A 19,975-nucleotide genomic window follows, 5' to 3' on the forward strand; every position below is an offset into this window, starting at 1 on the left:
ATCTATATTTTTTTCTCTGCTGGAAGGTACCTGCTGGAGATGCTCCCGATAGAGGCTTAATCTCTTCGCGCTCTGGATTTGAAGTCTTTCACACTCTGCCATTGAGCATTAGTTACAATTCAGCATCACTGTATTTCCTTACCATTCCATTGAGAATTTTGCACAGCACTTATACTCATAGCCAAGTTGATTAAAAACACAGAATTCGCAGCATTATTGTGGCTTCAGTTTGATGGCTGGAATTGACATAATATTTCCTCCCCACCCACTGCCTGCCCTCTCATGTTAGAGGCATCTAAATGTCCAGCAGTCAACTGAGAGCCTGACCCCTTTCAGACAGAGAGTAGTGTACCATTGGGCAGATATCGTGGGGGCTAAATTGGCTAACTCCCAAAAATGGGCATGTGAATCTCAGTGTATGATTAACCTCTGCCTGTTGACTGTACCACCTGCACATTACCATGATCTCTGTGTTCAGCCAGGGCTAACCATTTTGTTCATTGGCTGGACACCTGAGCAGGGGGCCAGTATGGTGAGTGGCTAGCACCAGTTAAAAAGCTCACCTGCACTCCTTAAACGGAAGGGATGTTGTGACTGGAGCAGGTACTGGGAGTTGTAGTTGAAGAGAATCTGACCTGGGAAAGAGTGAAGAGTGGCAAAACAGGGAGAGAGCAAGCTCCAAGGTTTTCAGATGCTGCACTGGAGATCTTGGTGGTGGAGGTGGAAAGGAGATCATCTGTCTTGTACTTGCAGGGAGGGGAGAAGGAGCCCCTCCAGAGACACGGTCAAAAGGCACAACAGGAGCAAAACCCCCAGGACCTGAATTCAGTGCTGCAAGAGGTTCCATGACCATACACAAGTGATCAAGATCAGTGAATGCATCTTCAAATTCCATATCCTTCCAGCTGCACGAGTAGCCTCTTTATATACAATAATCTCAATTAATTTGGCTTCATTCCTAAAATTCATATGCTCTATCTCGTGCATGCACACAGCACTCCAGCAAGCCACACACACACAACATGAGAAGGCAGGCACACTGCCAGCTGCTCAACCATGATTGTCACACTAAGCAAGTAGATTGTACACCACTCACTGACACACTCCCTCTCTTACAGGACAAGGTGGCACACAACTGGAGGGAGCGGGAGCTAGCTGGACGAGGGATAGGTACTCGCCCGCATGTCCTAACCCGCACACGGAGGGGATAGTGTTGCCTAGTATTGGGATGTCCATTTCTGAGGCCATGGCTAGCTGTAGGGCTGAAACTTTTGATGATGACGGTATCCTCATAAATAATCCTCTTCCTCACGTCTCACTTCCCCTGCAACTGGTTTACAAGCTACAAATGGTGTAAGCCTGTACTCCTTACTTTCCCCTTTTTGGCACAAAACAAGCCCACCATTGTGCCTTTTTTCTTTCAGGTACCCAAGATTTGTAACCCTGTCAGGCAGTAGAGGAGCACCAAGGAGGGAGTGATGATGAAGACAGAGACTTGATTTTTCACCTGCAACCAGCAGCTCAGATACTGACATTGTGTTATTTTAGAGGATAGATTAGATGTGAGTCTGCATGTAATGAGACACCGGGCACCAGCGGACCTTTTTGTTTTCCTTGGGATTTTGGGCATCACTGGCAAGGCCAGCATTTATTACCCATCGCTAATTGTTTTCGAAAAGGTGGCAGTGAGCCACATCCTTGAACCCGTCGTCCACGTGCTTTTAGGAAGAAAGTTCCAGAATTTGGATCCAGCCTGGCTATCCTCTCTGGAAGGCAGCATTTGTCTGTCCACTCACCCTTGCCGTTGCCTGTCAGCCAACCGGCCCAGACTGCTGCTGCCAAGTAGAAATAGAGCAGTCTGTGGATGGGCTTGCTAGGCCTACAGCTGTTCAAGTTCATTCTCCAAAGCCACCTGCAGTCACCTTCACAGAAAGTCGGGAGTCTTCCATCAGCCTGCTGCATCGACTAAGGTAGCACCATGTAGAAGCACTTCAAGCAAGCAAAGGCTCTTGGAAAAATGGCACCAAGGCAATGTACAAGGGCAACTAATTTACTTTTGTATTTATAAATATTTTTGCATTTATTGATATGAAACAAGATTTTATTGATAAATTTAGTCTGGAATTTTGATCTTGTGGCTTTTATTTTTGCATTGTGGCCAAATGGACAAAGTGACAGGGGGAAGGCAAGGTTAGGTTAGAGGGAATTGGGTACGTTGATACTGGTATGGTACTTAGATGTGGTTTTCATGTACAGCCTAGCCAGAAAGGGGCTGTCGATGTTGCTCTCCTCCCCTCCTCACCCTGCTCCACATGTTCCTTCTGTTGAACTGCACGCCATATAGATGGTAGAAGGCGTGGCCCCTGATCGGGATAAGGTTGTGTGGATGCAGCAGACCACCATGAATCCTGATATGGACTTTGCCATGTCAGGAAGCACAGATGTCTTACACATTCTTCCTCGCTGGGTTTTTAAAAAAATTCTTTCATGGGATGTGGGCATCATTGGTTTGGCCTAATTGCCCTTGAGAAGGTGGTGGTGAGCTGCCTTGTTGAACTGCTGCAGTCCATGTGGTGTATGTACACCCACAGTGCTGTTAGGAAGGAGTTCCAGGATTTTGAAGGTACAGCAATATAGTTCCAAATCAGGATAGTGTGTAGCTTGGGGAACTTGCAGGTGGTGGTGTTCCCCATGCATCTGCTGTCCTTGTCCCTCTAGCTGGTAAAGGTCACAGGTTTGGAAAATGCTGTTGAAGGAGCCTTGGTGAGTTGCTGCAGTGCATCTTGTAGATTGTACACATGATTGTACTCTCCCCACTGTGTGTCGGTGGTGGAGATAGTCAATGTTGAAGATGGTGGTTGGGGTTCAGGTAGGAGAATTGCTCCTCGCACCCCTTGCGTGGATTTGGCTTCCTGCTGATGGCCCTTCCCTTTATACTCTCTTCCAGCAGCTTGTTTTGCTCTGCATGCCTTCTGTTCATTCTCTCAGTCATGCTGTGCTTCAAGGGGAATGCCTACTGCTGCACCAAAGTCTTGGAGTTACTTGTTTATGCAGAAGCCTTGAAGTCAGCAAATAAACCTTCAGAACCTTCCGCACCATTCCCTGCCAACTTTTTCAATTTGAAGCAACAATAGAAAGCACCAAACATTTGTAAAATAGTAGCAACAGCCAGAAGAAATCAGGCAGCAACTTACCTGTAAATAGTTGATGATCCCTTTAAATAGTGTGTCCTCCCTGCTCCTGAAAAGGTATTCACCTGTACGAGGTAGAGAGAATATTAGCTGGAGCATTGAGCTCCAAATTAGCAGCATTGGCATTAAATCAGCATTATGCGCTGATTGACATCATGATCTGCCTGATCTGCACACTTCCAATGGACATTTACTATGCGAATGCTAACGCCATCACCAATATACTGTTCCAGCATGATTTGCCCATTAGTGCCTCATGGGTGGCATTTTGGAGCTCAACAGGCACTTATCGCGCTCAAACATTGGGCACTACTGGGTCCAGTTTCTCCCTCAGTGAGTATAAATATAATTCACATTGCAGGAAAGTTCCACCACAGCTTGGACGTGTAATGTTAAGCAGCCTTGTGCACATCATTATTGTAGTTGGGAAATAATGGAGTCAAAAACATTGTTTTGTAAATTCCCATGATTACACTGAACTTATTTCTTCATTTTCATTAGAAACTTGATCAGGATCTGGCTGAAGTAAAAGCACGAGTGGAGGATCTTGACAAGAAATACTATGAAGTGAAAAACAGGAAGGATGAGCTGCAAAGTGAAAGGAAGTAGGTTCAAAAAGACAATTATAATGAATTGTAATGTTCATAAACCTGAATGTTATTTGAACTATGAAAATGTCATATTATTTGTGATCCCCAAAATAAAGTTTATTTTTAATGTTCATAATTTAACATTGTATGTTATCATAGACCAATTAATACTGAACGATCTTCTTCAGTGTGTCCTGACTGTAAATACAACTTAACAAACAAATTGTGATTTCAGTATTTGGCAAAACTTAAAACATATTGACAATGGAACATAGCATACTATGATCCTACTGCCAAGCACAGAATGAGGATGAACTTCTATGCAAGATTTGTTTCATATCAGATGAAATAGTGCTGTAACTAAGCAATCTTTTTTTTAAACCTATACTTTTTATTCCTTAGTTACCTGTGGCGGGAAGAAAATGCTGAGCAGCAAGCGTTGGCAGCAAAACGAGAAGAGTTGGAAAAGAAACAACAGCTTCTTCGAGGTGCGACAGGAAAGGCAAGTCTCGTTACTCCTCTGAAGTGAAACAAATTATGCAGGGATGAAAAAAGGCAGCATGTTGCCAGAGGAGCAGAATGTAGGATCGTAATTTGTAACTTATAATCTTATTTTGGATAGTGTCTCTTTTTTTTTAGCTTATGGAAAGCCTGTGGTGAATTGCATTTGCACAGTCCTGCAAATTATTTTTTATTATGTCCATTTGCCTCACGAGGTACGAGTGGTAACTTAAGACAACAGTGCCTGAGCCACAGACTTCATGACATGTGAGCAGTGCACTATAGAGCATTCACTGGTTTTTGCAGTTATGAGTGTGCACCCTTTTACTTATTTTGTGGCTCAGATTATTCAAAGGTGTAGTTGTCTGCTTAATTTTGCATAAGTTTCAAGAATGGATATGTGAAAATTGGAAGAAATTCTGCATTACATTTCCAAGCCCCTCTTGTCTTCCACTCACCCGAGGTTACACATTGTTTGCCCATTTGGTAGGTTAGTCAGGCAACCTGTTCCCAGGTTGTTACTTCTTTTGAAAGGAATGCAACAACATCTTAGCATTACTCTCTCCTGATTTTTTTTTTCCTCCTTTTGTACCTCACTAAGAGCAATGTCTCCCCTTGGTGCCTGCCTTTGATTGCATGGCTGAGTGGGAGAACACAGCATGTAGGTGAAAGCCCTACTTTCTTGTAGCATTTCCTCCAGGATAATTTTCAAAAGTTCAGTTAAGTCGTTTAAGTATTAAACTAGGGCTGCACTATTATATTTCCTAATGTCTGCTCTGCTATTTGATTCACAAAAAGCGGTCTGTTTTTTCCGTCTGCAGGCCATTTTGAATGGTATCGATAGTATTAACAAAGTCTTGGAGCATTTTGGTCGTAAGGGCATCAACACACATGTCATAAATGGATATCATGGAATTGTAATGAATAACTTTGAATGTGATCCAGCTTTTTACACCTGTGTGGAAGTCACTGCTGGAAACCGGTGAGCAGCTTTTGTGCAATAAGGATTAAATTGTTTTTGTTTTTATTGGAGAATTGGAACTTTTAGAAAGATGTAAAGCAGTATGAGCCGATGCATAGAAGCATGTAATAGTTTAATGATTCTTTGGCTTTGAAATGGTATTGTAACTTCATCATCCACTCCTGAGTTGACTCGTATTTACAATGATACGAGCGCTGTTTTAGTATAAACAGTTGCAATGCTGTTATATCCCTCGTGATGGTCAACGACACCAAGTAAAAGCGCTTGATGGATCCTGCGGTGTAACAATTTTAGGAAGGTAGGAATATATAGCACTGGAAGAAAAGACCCTTACCTGGCGGGTGCTAAAACTCTGAAAGTACTGTACTATATTCCTATGTGTACTCTTAAGTATTGCTTCCATCAAGCGTTTCTGCATCTTGCTTTAACTTTGCTAGAGTACTTCTAGAAAATGGCTTGCAACACTACATTGTTGAGGGAGATGACTCATAATTTGTTTTATGTTTTTAGACTGTTTTATCACATTGTGGAATCTGATGAAGTTAGTACAAAGATTTTGATGGAATTTAATAAACAAAACTTTCCTGGCGAGGTCACTTTCCTTCCACTCAACAAACTGGATGTGCGAGACACAGCTTATCCTGAAACCAATGTTCGTAAACTTTTTTTTTCTGCTCTACTCTCTTTGCTTTTCTAACCCTCTGTTCCCAACAAAGAAGTACCTGTAAGCAAATATTTTAAAATCTAGCTGTTGTTGCAGTATTCAATTTTGAACTTAAATCTCTACTATGAACAAAAGAAATAGGAGAAGGAATAGACCATTTGGCCTTGATACTGCTCCACAATTCAATAAGATCGTGGTTGACCTGTTTGAAATATTCCCAAAATACATATTTAACTACATCTAATGTTGAGCAGGAACTGCACACATTTAATTACTAAGTCATCCAAAATTTTCTCTTGGACCATCCATTTATTATGAGTTGTGTTCCAAAATATTTATTTGATTAATGTGACCTTTATATTTGGTAAAGCAGCTTTGAGTATTTTTTTTCTATATTTCATCATGTATTTTCTTTAACAGCATTTCTAAACTTTAATTTTCATTTTGCAGGATGCTATTCCCATGATAAGTAAACTCAGATACATACAGAGATTTGATAAAGCTTATAAACATGTGTTTGGAAAAACACTAATATGTCGTAGTATGGAGGTATCCACTCAGCTAGCCAGAGCATTTAATATGGATTGCATAACTTTGGAAGGTAAGTGAAAATTAACTCCAAATATGGGATCTGTTTTTTTTGTGCAGGATATTTTTCAATGCTTATTTCTGTATGTTCACATAGTGCTCTCAAATGTTTGCTATGTAAAGAAATGGTAAATGTGGTTTTTAATGATTTTCACCTCACCTATTCTTATTTGTAACTTAATTTGTGCAACTTCTAGTGGTTATTGCACAGAAGAATCCAACTTCGAACCAGAATTCTTAAAATTGTACCGTCATGAGATTGAAACAGCTTCCTGTAGTATAGGGTGAAATGAATAATCATGATGTCTAAGGGGAAAATACAATTGACTGTAGACACCTGAGGCTTAATTGGTTGAAGTACTAAATTCTGCATTTTCAGGTTATGAGTTATACGTCTAAGTGGCCCATCTAACCAGAATTGATACAACCCTTCTTGAAGGGAATAAGTTGCCTTCAGCTGTGTGATGTTTTGTCATTGCTAACAACTTTGTGTAACTGGGGTATTGTTACTATGATGTTTGTTAATAGATTGATGTTAAACTGAACATGTCTTTGATGTAACTTCAGGTCAAAAAAGACTGGCTGTATTTGTGAAAGTGATTAGGCAATAAAATGTGGAAACAACAAGACTACAAGTAGTTTACCATACCAGCACTGCAGAAGATCTTTACGATATTATGATTTAAATATTAGAATCTGTGTTATTAATTATATGATCATCATTTGACAGCCATGCCTTCTAACAAATTAAGAATATAAAACAAGAATCTGACGCACTGTTCAGTGATTTTTAAAAGTCAATTCATGAGATGTGGGTGTCGCTGGCTAGACCAGCATTTATTGCCCTTCCCTAATTGCTTTTGAGAAGGTGGTGGTGTGCTGCCTTCTTGAACTGCTGCAGTTCATGTGGTGTAGGTACACCCACAGTGCTGTTAGGGAAGGAATTCCAGGATTTTGACCCAGCAACAATGAGGCAGCAGCGATATATTTCAAAGTCAGGATAGTGTGTGGCTTGGAAGGGAACTCCCAGGTGGTGGTGCTCCCATGCAACTGTCCTTGTCCTACTAGATGGTAATGGTTGTGGATTTGGAGGTACTGTCTAAGAATCCTTGGTGAGTTGCTGCAGTGCATCTTGTAGATGTACACGCTGCTGCCACTGTGCATTGGTGGTGGATGCAGTGAATGTTTGTGGAGGAGGTGCCAATCATGCGGACTGCTTTGTCCTGGATGGTGTCAAGCTTCTTGAGAGTTGTTGGAGCTGCACTCATCAGGCAAGTGGAGAGTATTCCATCACAGTGCTGACTTGTGTCTTGTAGATGGTGGACAGGCTTTGGGGAGTCAGGAAGTGAGTTACTCACCTCAGGATTCCTAGCTTCTGACCTGCTGTTGTAGCCACAGTATTTATATGGCTAGTGCAGTTCAGTTTTTGGTGAATGGTAACCCCCCCCACAGGATATTGATAATGGGCGATTTGGTGATGGTAATGCCATTTAACATTAAGGGGCGATGGATAGATTCTCTGTTGTTGGGGATGGTCATTGCCTAGCACTTGTGTGGCATGAATGTTACTTGCTCCTTGTCAGCCCAAGCCTGGATATTGTCCAGGTCTTGCTGTATCTGAGGAGTCACGAATGGTGCTGAACATTGCAATCGTCACCAAACATCCCCACTTCTAACCTTAAGATGGTAGGAAGGTCATTGATGAAGCAGCTAAAGATGTTTGGGCCTAGGACACTACCCTGAGGAACTCTTGCAGTGATGTCCTGGAACTGAGATGACTGACCGTCGAAAACCGCAACCATCTTCCTCTGTGCTAGGTATGCCTCCAACCAGCAGAGGCTTTTTCCCCTGATTCCCATTGACTCCAGTTTTGCTAGGGCTCCTTGATGCCATATTCAGACAAATGCAGCCTTGATGTCAAGGGCAGTCACTCTCACCTCACTCTGGAGTTCGGCCTTTTTGTCCATGTTTGAACCAAGGTTGCAATGAGATCAGGAGCTGAGTGGCCCTGGCGGAATCCAAACTGAGCGTTAGTGAGCAGGTTATTACTAAGAAAGTACTGCTTGATACCACTGTTGATGAATCCTTCCACCACTTCACTGATGATCGAGAGTAGACTGATGGGGCGGTAATTGGCCAGGTTGGATTTGTCCTGCTTTTTGTGTCCAGGATGTACCTGAGCAATTTTCCACATGGCTGGCTAGATGCCAGTATTGTAGCTGTACTGGAACAGCTTGGCTAGGGGTGTGGCAAGTTCTGGACACAGGTCTTCAGCACTATTGCCGGAATACTGTCAGGGCCCATAGCCTTTGCAGTATCCAGTGCCTTCGGCCATTTCTTGATGTCATGAGGAGTGAATCGAATTGACTGAAGACTGGCATCTGTGATGCTGGGGACCTCCGGAGGAGGCTGAGATAGATTATCCACTCAGCACTTCTGGCTGAAGATTGAAGCAAATGCCTTATCTTTTGCAATGATGTGCTGGGCTACCCCATTATTGAGGATGGGGATATTTGTGGAGCCTCCTCCTCATTGAGTTGTTCAATTGTCCACCACCATTCATGACTGGATGTGGCAGAACTGCAGAGCCTGGTTCTGACTCGTTGGTTGTGGGATCACTTAGCTCTGTCTATCGCATGCTGCTTGCACTGTTTGGTATACAAATAATCTTGAGTTGTAGCTTCACCAGCTTGACACCTCATTTATAGGTATGCCTGGTGATGCTCCTGGCATGCCCTCCTGCATTCTTCATTGAACCAGGGTTGATTCCCCTGGCTTGGTGGCAGTGATAGAGTGGGGGATATGCCAGGCCGTGAGGTTACAGATTACGGTCGAGAACAATGCTGCTGCTGATGGCCCACAGTCCCTCATGGATGCCCAGTCTTGATTTGCTAAATCTGTTGGAAATCTATCCCATTTAACGCGGTGATAGTGCCACACAACATGATGGAAGGAATCCTTAATGTGAAGACGGGACTTGGTTTCCGTAAGGACTGTGCGGTGGTCACTCCTACCTATACTGTCTTGGGCAGATGCATCTGTGACAGGCAGGTTGGTGAGGATGAGGTCAAGTATGTTGTTCCCCTCTTGTTGGTTCCCTCATCGTCTGCTGCAGACCCAGTCTAGCAGCTGCGTTCTTTAGGACTCGGCCAGTTTGGTCAGTAGTGGCGTTACTTAGCTACTTTTGGTGATGGACATTGAAGCCTTCCACCCAGAATACATTTTGCACCCTTGTCACCCTCAGTGCTTCCTCCAAGGGTATTCAACATGGAAAAGTACTGAATCATCGGCGGTGGGGGGGGGTGGGGGGTGGGGGGGGGTGGAGGTGGTAGTGGTAGTGGTAACTTGTCTGTGGAACAGCTCCCCCAATTGTCACATAAGAGTTGAATACTATTCAGATTAATAGAACTCCCAGTAACTGAGGCCGCCATGGATGTGTAAAGTTTGTACAAAATGAAGTTAACGTTTCAATTGTTTCCACTTAACTGCCAGCTACGTTAACTGTTCATGATGAACTAATAACCTAGAATGCGCAATTACCGATTATGTCAGGAATCCAGTACAGCTTTTGAGAAAGAAACCGTTTTAAACAGCCCATGCCACAATAGTACTTATGAGTTTGAATTTTAGAACTGTTGGCAGGTTCTTGATGATTTTCTCGGACAGGGTGAAAATTAGGTAAAAAATCAGGTGTAATAGTCTTTTCAATTTTAATGAAAGTGATGCTCCATAGCATATGATGTATAATTGTCATGTTGTAGTGATTCATTTGAAAAGACACTAGGTGAAATTGTTCTATGCCAGTAGCATGAAATGGGCTTGTAGAAAATCAGTAGCCGTATTTTCACCGCATCCAATCTCCTTTCCACCTGAAGTACACAGAGCGTTGGTCAGACTCTTTGGAGTCTTATTTCCTAGACTGACAGTTGCTTTAGCTTGGTTCATAAATAAAAATTTTGGCAATATTTTCCAAGGCAAAGGGAAAGTTATCTATGCTGGATTCCAAGTTCAGGATCTTCATAACTGCAGTGATCTCTCGACTACTCCTTTGTCAGTATTTTGTTTATGACAATTGAAAAAATGAAAAATAGAAACTGTTTTTGTTTCCGACTACTACATTGATTTGCAGAAGAGTTAGTAAACTGAAAACCTTCTTTATTATTGAAATTCTATCTTAAATTTGCTTGTAGTTCACTTCCTATTCCATTTAACTTGTGGTTGAGGTGGTTAGGTTAGGACTTACAAGAAGTGGCAGTAGATTTTCCCTGAGATCACAAATGCAGTTTGCAGTCACATTACCCAATACCTCCCACATTAAATAAGAGACCAAGACAAAGAAGGAAAAAGAGCTGGCAAGTATAAGCGGAAGGTCAATGAGAGAAACAGCAACACACTGGCATGAGAGACCATATTTCCTCAGTTTGTGTGCAACGCCACATTAGATCGCCCAATAATATTAGAATACATGATACCCCTAGTGCAGGTTCCTTATCTGCCTGATTTGAACACTTCAAGTAAAATTATAAAGCAGTTCTTCAACTTCACAAAATTTGGAACAACAATGTCCATAGCATCTTAATTGACCCCTATATGATTTCATGCATTGTTCACTTTTTAACCTTAAAAGGACAGTTTGTAGGCTTCCTGTTTGTGTCATTGTTACTTCAAATGTCATGATTTGTCTGTCAACGATTTGCGCTGTGCTTGGGTGCTGGTATTTAAGGTGTGAAAGCATACTTACTATTAAAATCCAATTATCAAGAAGTGGCTGCCACAATGCTCCACAGCACTGCCAAAGGCTTGGCTGAGTGCACCACCACATCCACACCTGGATTTCTCCTTTAGAATAATCTGCCACATTTCATCAAACTCGAGTGCTGGCAGAATCCTCCATCCACCAACAACTTCCATCCATGACCCAAATGGGAAAATAATTAGGAAGTATGATAACAAAGATAGAAAAAGAGAAACAGACAAAGCAAATGAAGTGCAGTAGAAACACACGATCAGAGAAAGAGAGAAAGAAAACCAGAAGATGAAACAGAGGTGGGAGAGGAGTGGTGCAGGTGATAAAGAGCTCACACTCTTGAGATGTTCCAGAATGCTTTTTGAAGTGCCAATACTGTTAAGTGGGAAATGCTGAAGTCAATTTGTATGCAATGTCCCAAAAACTAGAGATGAACCATTCGGAGAGCTGATGCAGACACGAGTCGAATGGCCACCTCCTTTGCTGTTATAATTCTGTGAATCTGTGAATGACCAGTTGTGGGGTCCCTTTGAATTGTGCACTTGAAAAGGCAGCCATAGCCTTGGTTTTAAAATCTCATTAGAAAGGCAGGACCTCTGACAATGTAACATTTACTCAGAATTGTGCTGGATTGTCAGCCTAGGTAATGTGAAGGAGAATCAACTGCACAAAGACATTGGACAGTTGAGAGAGAGACAGACTCCTCTGGCTCACTGAGCGGCACTATAGGAGAGTAGTTTATTTAACCTGTACAATGGAATAATCTGTGCACAAGACTAACTGGCCTCCTTGTGATATTTCGATGTTTCGTCTTTTAAAACTTTCTTTTAACAGAATCAGCATCTCTCACTCTTGTACATGTTTGTTTCATGCCTTGCCATTTTGACCTTTCAAGGTTTAAATGTAATTTTGCATTGGATTGAGCAATGCAAAGTACAGAATATTAATAGGAATGATGTCTATTAATTGAAATAATCACAAACTTTATACTTGTAAGGTATGACACATTTATTTTTCAAATTAATTTATTCAGCTAATTCAGTGCTAGGATTTAAGCTCAAGAATCCACTTTAAAAATGACAATGTTGAGTTAAAGGCATGAATTCTGTAAACGTTGGTTCATGATATTTTAGTGATTTTAATACTTATTTCACTTGGTTTTGGATGTAAATACTGAAATAATTCTTTGAGAATGCTTTTGCATTCTCTGGTGAGGTTAGTCAGCTTTGAAACGAATAGTGCTGTTTCTATTAGATGATTACATGCATTGACAGCTCTGGTGGTGCATGGGTCAGTTCTGACTCAGTGGTGTGTAAAAGCGTAGGCTTGGAAAGCTGGAGTGAGATCAATATTCTTTTGTGCGTGGCGTATACACACTGGATTTTTGCAGTTTCAATTATTGTACAAAATAAAGTATGATGACACCATTCTTATGGGAATACCTGGGTGTGCAATTCCCTTGGCCATAGTTATAAATGTAGAGTTTTGCTTGCTCCTGTTCCTGAAGTAAGAGCTTAGCTGATCAGTGGGAGGAAGAAGCAGGCTGACTCATCCCACAGCTGAGATGATGGGCTTTTATATGTATTTTCTCCTTGGCTCTGATAACATAATTTTCTTCCACATCAAATTGATGTTTTCAGATGATCTGTTTATCATTTTTAAAGTGCAATAGTCTTTTTTTTTATCTTGACATAATTAAAAGAATAAAATGGTGTAAAGTTGTCATCCTCCCCCAAATTCACTTGCCATTTATCGAACGTGTTCAACTGAAATTACAGGATGATCCTGTGTCCCGACTCAGAATTTTGAGCTTGCACTCCTGATGCAGTTTAAGTTTTATTTTAAATGTTTTTTTTTGGTTTCCTCTTTTATTTTTCAACTATAATTGACTTTCTGTGATTTAAAGTAACTTTGTTAACTCATTAATTTAACAGCAGAAACCCCACTAATTGTTGTTGACACTAACAGCTGGTAAAATGGACCGTCTTGTAATAGTTAAAAGAGCCAGAGGCTTTGAATCCTTTCTTGATGTAGTAGTTGTGTATCCTGTCATTACAGTTCACATTGCAATTTTATTTATGGTAAGCATTCTAATGGCAATGTCTGCCAAATGACTTGGTTCTGTGAATTGTGCATATGACATTGCATCTCTTGCCTACGAGAGAGAAAGAGAAAATGTTTTGTGCAAATTGACTGTAGATATTCTTGAATCATCCAGTTTTGAATTAATGCTACCTCCTCATAGACAGCATGACCACCTAAAAGATTAATGTGTCTGAGTTCATTTGTAGCATTTTGGAAAGTTGCCTTTTCAGCAAATAAAAATCCTGGCATAGCTGTGTTGTAGACTTTGTGACTGGATGGGTATCTGTGGAGTGGGGATATAGCTTGGATACCATTGCTTGCTATACTTGCTGCCATATTGTGTAGTCTGAGGTACCCCATTTGATGTTTCAACAGTGGTGGCCTCCTAGTCTTTTTCTTATCTCCATCAACATCATATATAATGTGAAAGCGTTGATATATACAATTTGCTGATGAGTTGACAACGGCAGTAGCAACATCTGAAACTATAGCGTATGGCAACATTCATGGTGGCACCTCAAATCTCAGTTCTCTCATATTCTAGTAATCCTGCTCTCAAATTTTTTGTATTGAAATCCAAATTTTAGTTGACTCTGCCTCTTTGTATTTTTCATCTTGTAATTTCTACTGCTGTTTCTGACCCAAAGATGATATATGTGTTGGTTTATGCTGTTGCTCACCTTGGCTCCTTCACATCTTTTGACTGATCATCTTTGGTTGAAAATACCTCTTCTTTCTAAATTGATCTGTCACTATTACTTTTGAATACTTTGTCAAGTTAGTAAAATTGATTGCTTCTTCTCTTGTGAAATTGGAATCCTTGTTGACTTCAATCTTTTCTGTATCAACATTGACTATGCTGCTCCTTTTCTACCAAACAGGCTGGCAGTAAAGTGAAGCCCTGAGTTATCCTGAACAATCACTTGTATCCTGTTAGCTTGGCAGTTCAGCTAATTTATTAGCCTTTTTTTCACACCTCCAGTCCTATTTCTTACACTATATTTTGTTCTTTTGAGCACTGTACAAATATTATCTTGCAAATAACTGCACACTTTAAGCTAATGATGCCTTACTTGATACTACAGGGTTAAAAATTGAGGTGTGCTTCTGCAATTTTCTGACCTGTGCTCCCAGCAAGGCGGCTGTGTGCAGGGAGCATGTATTCAAAAAATAATTCCTTATAAGCCAGCCAACCAAAGGTTGTTATTTCAGAATCATGATGTTTTCAGGTCCAACCGCTTCTTTATTTTCCTGCTCATTTATTTCCCGTTATATTGGCTGGCATTGAGGGTCAATCATAAATCATGTAAACCCAACTCTTGCAGAACCATGCACCACATCCAACACAGCAGTAACCAACTCTTAAAGAAATGTATTTTACAGTAGATTTGAAGATCCATACAATATAATTTATATTTGGCTTACAGTGGCGATTGCACTTCTTCCCTACGGAATTATCAAGTCAACTCACTTCAGTATAAATCCTTTGTACAGATTTTGGTAAAACACCTTTTTTGTAGCTCGATTTAGTGCTCTCATTAAGATTCAGCTGTATTCTGCCTATCTGAGGCCTATTGCTTTATTTCATTGGCCTGAGTCACAGGGCAGGCTTTTCCATTGGGGTTCCCACCCCTAGCAAAAATGTTGGTGGCAAAGTTGCTCCAGTAGGTTTCCCAGCATCCATTTAACGCTTGGCAGGGCATCAGTTGGTTCAGGGTGAGACATCCACCCACATCTGGGGGGGTGCAGTCATGTCTCCAAGAGCTGCCAATCAAAGGGCTGGCAGCTCTTTGCCATCGGGAACGGTGGCTACTGCTGGGACTGCATCCAGACCCCAACGGTCTTTGCTGGAGTCGGATGGGAAGGTAAGTTGTTGGGGGTGGGGGTTTCAGCGTAGTCAGGCTGGGAGGCCCTGGCAAGGGGATTGGGACCATAGCGCATAGGACAGTTGTGCGGGGAATCGGTGAAACCCAGAGGGGAGCCTTCAGTGGGCCTGGGGCGGATGGATGGTGGGGACACATAAACGGCATACCCTTTTCCACCAATAGTCTGAGAAGTGAGACCTGGCAGACTTTCAAAGTTTTTAAAAACTGTTGCAGATCCTGCCCTAAAGTACATACTATTACTCTGTAAGAATTGTGGCTTACCATTGATGTTTCTCTGTGGAAACAAATGTTGTTCAATTCTTCGTAGGTGACCAGGTTAGTCATCGCGGTGCGTTAACTGGTGGCTATTATGACACTCGAAAATCAAGACTTGAGCTTCAGAAGGATGCACGAAAAGCAGAGGAAGAGTTGACTGAACTGGAAGCAAAGCTGAATGAAAATCTCCGCAGAAACATTGAGAATATCCTTCAAACATTCTATATTTGATTATTTTTTAAAGTCTAAAGAACGTGCTAGCGATAGAAAAGACTTATCTGGACATGTTCTGTGCTATTTTACAGAGTGCTTTGCTTTTAATTGTGGTGGAACTTGATTCAATAGTAACTTTCAAAAGGAAATTAGATAAGTAATTGAAGGCAAAATATTTGCAAGACTGCGAGGAAGGAACAGGGAAGTAGCTGGACAGCTGTACTAAAGAGCTGGCCGAGGCCCAACGGGCCAAATGGCCGCCTCCTGTGCTCTGTCATTCTGAGGCTCTGTATACAAATTTCTGATGTCAATGCATAAATGAAGGTCAAATCTATTTTTGTTACTAACTGACCATACATGTAGAGTTATTGCTTATGTAGATTTAGTTCTGAAAAACTTCATTTTCAGTTTTTGCACTCTACGTATATATGTTGCAACCCAATGTTTCTAAGGTGCCTAAACATTCAGATTAAGTGATTTGCTTATTCTAAAAGGCACAAGTAATTGATGCTGTAAAATGAATTTGTTTTGCATAGAGGATGATTTTTGAAAGAGTTTCTTTAATTGTATTTTTAAATATTTGTGTTGTAACTAGATGTACAAAGTGGGGTAAAAAAATGTTGTTGATTGAGAAATGAGCACAGCATTATTCTGTAACTGATGATCTGTACAAGCCCTCACTGATTCTTCATTACAGGGTAGTCTTTTGGGCAGAGAGAGGGTGGGAAGGAAAACAAAAAGAAAACGTTATTCACCCTGACTTTCAGTGACATTTCACTGCTGGTGTTCTTGGAAATAAGCTGTGTGGAAAAAAATTATTTTTTTTTAATCAGTTCATCAAAACTGGACTACCTAATAGCAGTGAGTCAGTGTGATAAGTTATTATGGCCTTTACTTTTCTGCTGATGATAATGAGTACACAGCTGTATACAAGACTTCAGATACGCATGATTCATCCTAAATTAATGTCTTCAACTTAGGACAAACAGAATGCAGATACGACACAATACTCTTCAAAGCACAATGTGGTTTCTGAAAATAACAGTAATTGACTTTGTGGATGTTTGAGCTAATGAGATATACGGTTCACAGAAAATGTTTCTTTAAATCAAGCATGTAAATATAATTGATTATTTTAATTTATACCAAGGCTACTTATATAGAATTATAATATGCATTAAATAATAATAGCAGGTTGCTCTAAGTTGCATTACAAGAACACAAGAATTAGGAGCAAGAGTAGGCTATTTTGCCCCTTGAGCCTGCAATGCTATTCAACAAGATCATGGGCTGATCTGATTGTGGCCTCAACTCCGCATTCCTGTCTGCCCACATAACCCTTCACTCCCATGTCGATCAAAAATCTGTCTAACTCGGCCTTGAACATATTCAGCAACTGTCCCCGCTACTGTCTGGAGAAGAGAATTCCACAGACCAATGACCCTCTGTGAGAAAAAAATTCTCATCTCAGACTTAAATGGGAGACCACTAATTTTCAAACTGTTCCCTTAGTTTAGGTTGCCAATACTCTTTTAAAAAGTATTATCCATTAGTGCATCCTTGGTCAGATAACCATGTATCATTGGAATTAGTTATTTTGGGACTTAAATGCTTTTCTCAAAAAGCAAGATGGAGGATGTAAGCAAAATACTGTGGATACTGATGTGGAGGATAATGATTTAGGTCCTCTTGAGGCAGAAGTTGATGTCTGTCATACCAAACTGTTCCTTCACAGGCTCCTGTCCTTAGCAAAAAAGATCTGATGCTCTGCTTCTACCTTTCCATTTGAGTCCCAATGTTGCTTCTCTCTGCCCACCTGGCTCTTGGTGCTATTGATAACTACTGATCAACAGAAAATGTGATGCTTTGGCCTCCCCTCTGCACTGACAAATGCTGAGATAACACAGGAGGTAAAAGTCTAAGGACATGAAAGGGGAAAAAGACCAAAAAATATGACCGAGACAATTAAGTTAACTATTTTCTTATACTTTGCACATAATATTTTAAAAGTTCAATTGTTCCTTCATAACTTTTAATACTAAGTCTTCAGGAATGTTTTTAAATGGCTGTGTGTTGTCACTATGGAAATAGTGCCAGCTAAATTAGTAAAAAGTGACCAATTCTTTCTGGTTCATATGTATTAAGAATCTTATCTAAGACCAAGAAATTTATTTCATAGATCAAAATATGTTTACATTATTTTTATAATAAAAGTCATTTTATTTGTCTATTCTTTTGATGCTTGTAAAGGTTCTGTTCCTTAGCACAGTATACAGATTAATAATGAGATTGACCAATTGATGAACCAAATGCAGCAGATTGAAACACAACAGAGGAAGTTTAAGGCATCACGAGATAGCATTCTGTCGGAGATGAAGATGTTGAAAGAGAAGAGGCAGCAGTCTGAGAAAACCTTCATGCCTAAGGTAACAGTTCAGTGAATACTTTGAAATACTGATAAGATCTGGGTCAACATTGCTTTTAAATTGGGCTAAGATCTCCTCACGATGTCTTGCGGCTGGCTGTAGCCAGAAACTAAATTTACTGGGATTCAGTAATGCTGTCAGCTGGTAAGCCCCGTGTTTATCGGGTCTCGGCTATTAGCCTGAGAAAATTCCAGTAAGTTTACTCTCAGCTTATGGTTGATTACATGCGTTGGGAGCTGATGCGGCTAGCATAAGTTCTGCACGAAAAGTTTTAGGAATCATAACATTTTAATTACTAGTTACAAATAACATTATTTCATGTTAAAAGTGTAATTTACGTTAAACTTATTGATAGCTGAACTACATTTATTCAAATGTAAGTTTGTTTTGTCCCATAATGTGCTATCTGCTCAAGGCCATGCTGCATTGGATTTGAAGTTTGAGAGTTGCTTGTGGTTCTTTTTCCAACTGACAGAGATTGAATGGAGGTCAAAACCCTTCAAGGAAAAGCCAACTAGCTAAAACAGTGATATTACTGATGTGATTAGAAGATTTTCACTTATCAACGAATTTTAAAATTAGTTCTAATGCATAATTATGCTGAATAATCCTCAAAACAGAGCAAACCTATTCTTCCTACATGAACACCAGCTTGATTAACACTTTAATTAAAACTTTATACAAACGTTAAAATTAGAACAGCTTTTCATTTATCTTCCAGGCATCTGAAAGCAAACTATAAGAGGAAAAAATAGTTACTAAGAGATTTGTGTTCAGTTTTATAAGTTTAAACATTTTTTTTTACTTCATTCATGGAATGCGGGTGCCGCTGGTAAAGCTATCATTTATTGCCCATCCCTAATTGCCCTTGAGAAAGTGATGGTGATCCAGCCCCTTGAACTGCATCAGTCCATGTAGTGTAGGTACACCTATAGTGCTGTTAGCAGGGGGAATTCCAGGATTTTGTTCCAGCTACAATGAAGGCACCGTGATATATTTGCAAGTCAGCATGGTGCCTGACTTGGAGGGGAGCTTGCAGGCAGTGGTGTTTCCATGAACTTGCAGCCTTGTCCTAGGTGATGAATGTTTCAGATTTGGAAGGTACTGTGAGGGGCCTTGTTGAATGGTTGCAATGCATCTGGTAGATGGTTGTGGCTCAGTGGTAGTAATATGATTTTTTTCAGTAGAGAATGCGTCAATTTAGTGAAACTATTGTGGAGAACTTCCAAATTGTGAGATATTAAATAGGATTTCTGCAAAAGCATTCCAGTCTAGTGTTTTCAATTTTTTAGCTTGTAAGAACATGGTGAAACAGGAAGTGTTTAATTCAGTTTGTGGTGGGCAAAATAGTGGGTTTGAATGAGGCAAAATGCACATTTAATTTAAATAAAATAATTCTTGGCAGTATTGGCCATCATTTTCAGTAACTGCTTTTGCTCCTGAACGTAATACGCATGTTTCTTCTGTTGAAAATTGTAACTGTTATTCAGCACCAAAAAGGGATATAGGTATGACAAGTAATGATCTGTGTAATGTCAATTTTTTGTTTTATTTATAAAGCAACGGAGTTTGCAAAGTTTGGAGGCCAGTTTGCACGCTATGGAGTCAACACGGGAATCCCTAAAAGCTGAGCTTGGTACAGACCTGCTCTCGCAGCTTAGCCTGGATGATCAAAAAAGAGTTGATGCGCTCAATGATGAGATCCGACAGCTCCAACAGGTATGGCGGTTGGAAATGTGAAAAGTCACCTTTTATCCCAATATCGTCAGACTGCCTGCAAATTTCAACTTTAATTTTAATTTTGCTTTAAATTGAAGTTGAGGGAAATGTTCCGATGTTTTCAAAGG

At 40.5% G+C, this 19,975-nt stretch overlaps 1 protein-coding gene across 1 annotated transcript in view; it reads left to right on the forward strand.

Moving 5' to 3' along the window:
* The window catches only part of smc3 (structural maintenance of chromosomes 3), an 85,822-nt gene that overhangs the window by 46,317 nt on the left and 19,530 nt on the right, over window positions 1–19,975 (forward strand). The window contains exons 14-21 of the mRNA XM_078565172.1: window positions 3,693–3,796; window positions 4,184–4,283; window positions 5,104–5,264; window positions 5,775–5,916; window positions 6,379–6,529; window positions 15,542–15,694; window positions 17,977–18,128; window positions 19,689–19,847. Coding sequence (XP_078421298.1) covers window positions 3,693–3,796; window positions 4,184–4,283; window positions 5,104–5,264; window positions 5,775–5,916; window positions 6,379–6,529; window positions 15,542–15,694; window positions 17,977–18,128; window positions 19,689–19,847 — 1,122 coding nt within the window. The remainder of the gene's footprint in view (window positions 1–3,692; window positions 3,797–4,183; window positions 4,284–5,103; window positions 5,265–5,774; window positions 5,917–6,378; window positions 6,530–15,541; window positions 15,695–17,976; window positions 18,129–19,688; window positions 19,848–19,975) is intronic.

Source organism: Cetorhinus maximus, chromosome 20 (assembly GCF_964194155.1).
Source record: "Cetorhinus maximus chromosome 20, sCetMax3.hap1.1, whole genome shotgun sequence".
Classification (NCBI taxonomy): domain Eukaryota; kingdom Metazoa; phylum Chordata; class Chondrichthyes; order Lamniformes; family Cetorhinidae; genus Cetorhinus; species Cetorhinus maximus.